Source organism: Limulus polyphemus, unplaced genomic scaffold (assembly GCF_000517525.1).
Source record: "Limulus polyphemus unplaced genomic scaffold, Limulus_polyphemus-2.1.2 Scaffold4682, whole genome shotgun sequence".
NCBI lineage: Eukaryota > Metazoa > Arthropoda > Merostomata > Xiphosura > Limulidae > Limulus > Limulus polyphemus.
The window spans coordinates 49,409-52,246 of NW_013670292.1; the positions used below are offsets into that span (position 1 = coordinate 49,409).

Below are 2,838 nucleotides of genomic sequence, written 5' to 3' on the forward strand. Positions count from 1 at the left end.
TGCACTGCAGGGTTTGCTGAATGTAATTATCAGAAACAGCACACCCAATGCTAGTGAAGGAGTTGTCCCCCACAAAATACTCTGCTGTGTAGAATATTCTGAACCTGATCATCAGAAATACTGAGCTAGGAATAGGTCTGTCCCCATATGGTATGCTGCTATCTACTGTACTCTGAATGTAATCATTATCAGAAGTGAGTCAGCACACCCAGTGTTAGTAAAAGAGGTTACAAAATGTACTTAACCATGCTTTGTTAGACCTAAATTCAGTATGTCTAAGGCACTTAACCATGTTTTGTTAAACCTAAATTCAATGTCTAAGGTATTTAACCATGTTTTGTTAAACCTAAATTCAGTATGTCTAAGGCACTTAACCATGTTTTGTTAAACCTAAATTCAGTATGTCTAAGGTACTTAACCATGCTTTGTTAAACCTAAATTCAATATGTCTAATTTCCTAAAGAAGTGGAATGAAACTAGTTCTATGTCCATCTGACCACCCAAACCTCAGTCCTGCAAGATAGAATATAGAAACAAAATAGTATTAAGTCCATTTACCAGGACTTTTATGGGAATGTAGGTCAATATGTGCTGGTAGCTCAAGAAATTGAGTCAGAATGTATGTCTCTGTGTCAAGAACTTCTAGTAGGACATATTAGTATTACTAAACAGGGTATGTGGAAGTGAGAAAAATGTATGAATCTAAAAATATGCAAAACTAAAAAGAAACTCGATATTAAGGCTAATGAAAGTGGTACTAATCCAATCTAGGTGGTTGGAGAGGGAAAAAAAGATACACTGTGTTACTAAGAAACATGGTCTAGAAGTAGCACTTACTAGTAATATGGGGAGGAAATAAAGCCACCCATTCTCTGTCACTTTCCTTTAGCACGTTCATCATCCTTTGATGGTCTTCAGTTAGAGAAACAAGTCGTGGAGGAACTTTTTCTCGTTCCCAAAACAGAAATGCTATTAACAATATGAAGATATTATTATTAGAAAGTAAAGTACATAAAGTGACAATAATGTTCAGTTATTAGTTTTGAAAATATATCAAATTATATATATCTAAATTACTCCCCTCAAAAACAACACGCACATCTTATGACTTTTCAGAAAACATTTCTTCTACGTAAACCACAATATTTCACTTAATGCAGTTGTTGCGTTTCTGCTTGTTTGTTAATTTCCCATAGAATTTCTTTCCGAGAAACTTCTGCGATACAAGTCCCTTATTAATTAAAACATGTTTATTCTTTCTCGTTACAACTTTGCAATACACAGAATTTCCACTGTCAATAGGTTTGCAATCTCGATAACAAAACACACACTTTATACTACCGTCACTACCGCTCGCTAGGCTCAATTATCTGTCTCTATATCTATCTGCAATTATACCTCTGCTTTATTTGCCCGGCTTATATACTAACAAAGAGGGTGCCTAGAACAGACTAGAGTTGCCAGAACAATTCAAGATCCTTCGAGAATCTCATGACGTGTTACCAGCTGTCGTAACTCAGTGAACCTTTCCTACTATACTGTAAAGCAACCAATAAATACCTTACCTTCTGTAATATTGCAACAAACAAGCAATACCTTATTATAGTGTAGAAAAAAAGAAACATTACCAACTATAGTATACAACAAAGAAGAGATACCTTGCCTACTGTAGTGTACAAGAAACAATATACCTCACCTACTATAGTGTACAACAAACAAGACAGCTTGCCTACTACAGTGTGCAAAAAATATCTTGCCTACTATGTTGTATAAACAAACAAGTTACCTTGCCTACTGTAGTGTACAAAAAACAAGGTCTCTTGCCTACTGTAGTGTACAAGAAACAACATTCCTTGCCAACTATAGTGTACAACAAACATAAGATACCTTGCCAACTATAGTGTACAACAAACATAAGATACCTTGTCAACTGTAGTGTTAAACAAACAAGAGACCCCTTACTTATTATAGTGAACAGGAAACAAGAGATACCTTGCCTATTGATAGTGACCAACAAACAGGAGATACCTTACCTATTACAGCATACAACAAACAAAAAGATACCTTGCCTATATAGTATACAACAAATAAGATACCATACCTACTGAACTCTAGATACCAAATAACACTAGGTATAAGAAACCACAGGTAAGAAGGTATACAATATAGGACTAGAGATACCCAATATCTAGTAAATAACACCAGATATGAGAAACCACAGGTAACAAGGTATACAATATAAGACTAGAGATACTCAATATCTAGTAAATAACACTAGGTATAAAAAAACACAGGTAACAAGGTATACAATATAGGACTAGAGATACCCAATATATAGTAAATAACACTATGTATAAGAAACCACAGCTAACAAGGTATACAATATAGGATTAGAGATACTCAATATCTAGTAAATAACACTAGATATAAGAAACCACAGGTAACAAGGTATACAATATAGGACTAGAGATACCCAATATATAGTAAATAACACTATGTATAAGAAACCACAGGTAACAAGGTATACAATATAGAACTAGAGATACTCAATATCTAGTAAATAACACTAGGTATAAGAAACCACAGGTAACAAGGTATACAATATAGGACTAGAGATACTCAATATCTAGTAAATAACACTAGATATAAGAAACCACAGGTAACAAGGTATACAATATAGGACTAGAGATACTCAATATCTAGTAAATAACACTAGGTATAAGAAACTACAGCTAACAAGGTATACAATATAGGACTAGAGATACGCAATATATACAGTAAATAACACCAGATATAAGAAACCACAGGTAACAAGGTATACAATATAGGACTAGAGAT

At 34.0% G+C, this 2,838-nt stretch overlaps 1 protein-coding gene across 2 annotated transcripts in view; it reads right to left on the reverse strand.

Moving 5' to 3' along the window:
• Positions 1–2,838, reverse strand: part of LOC106471531 (flavin reductase (NADPH)-like) — a 19,530-nt gene that overhangs the window by 932 nt on the left and 15,760 nt on the right. For both annotated transcript variants that reach the window (XM_013932131.2, XM_022400141.1), the window contains exon 3: positions 838–969. In XM_013932131.2, coding sequence (XP_013787585.1) covers positions 838–969 — 132 coding nt within the window. The remainder of the gene's footprint in view (positions 1–837; positions 970–2,838) is intronic.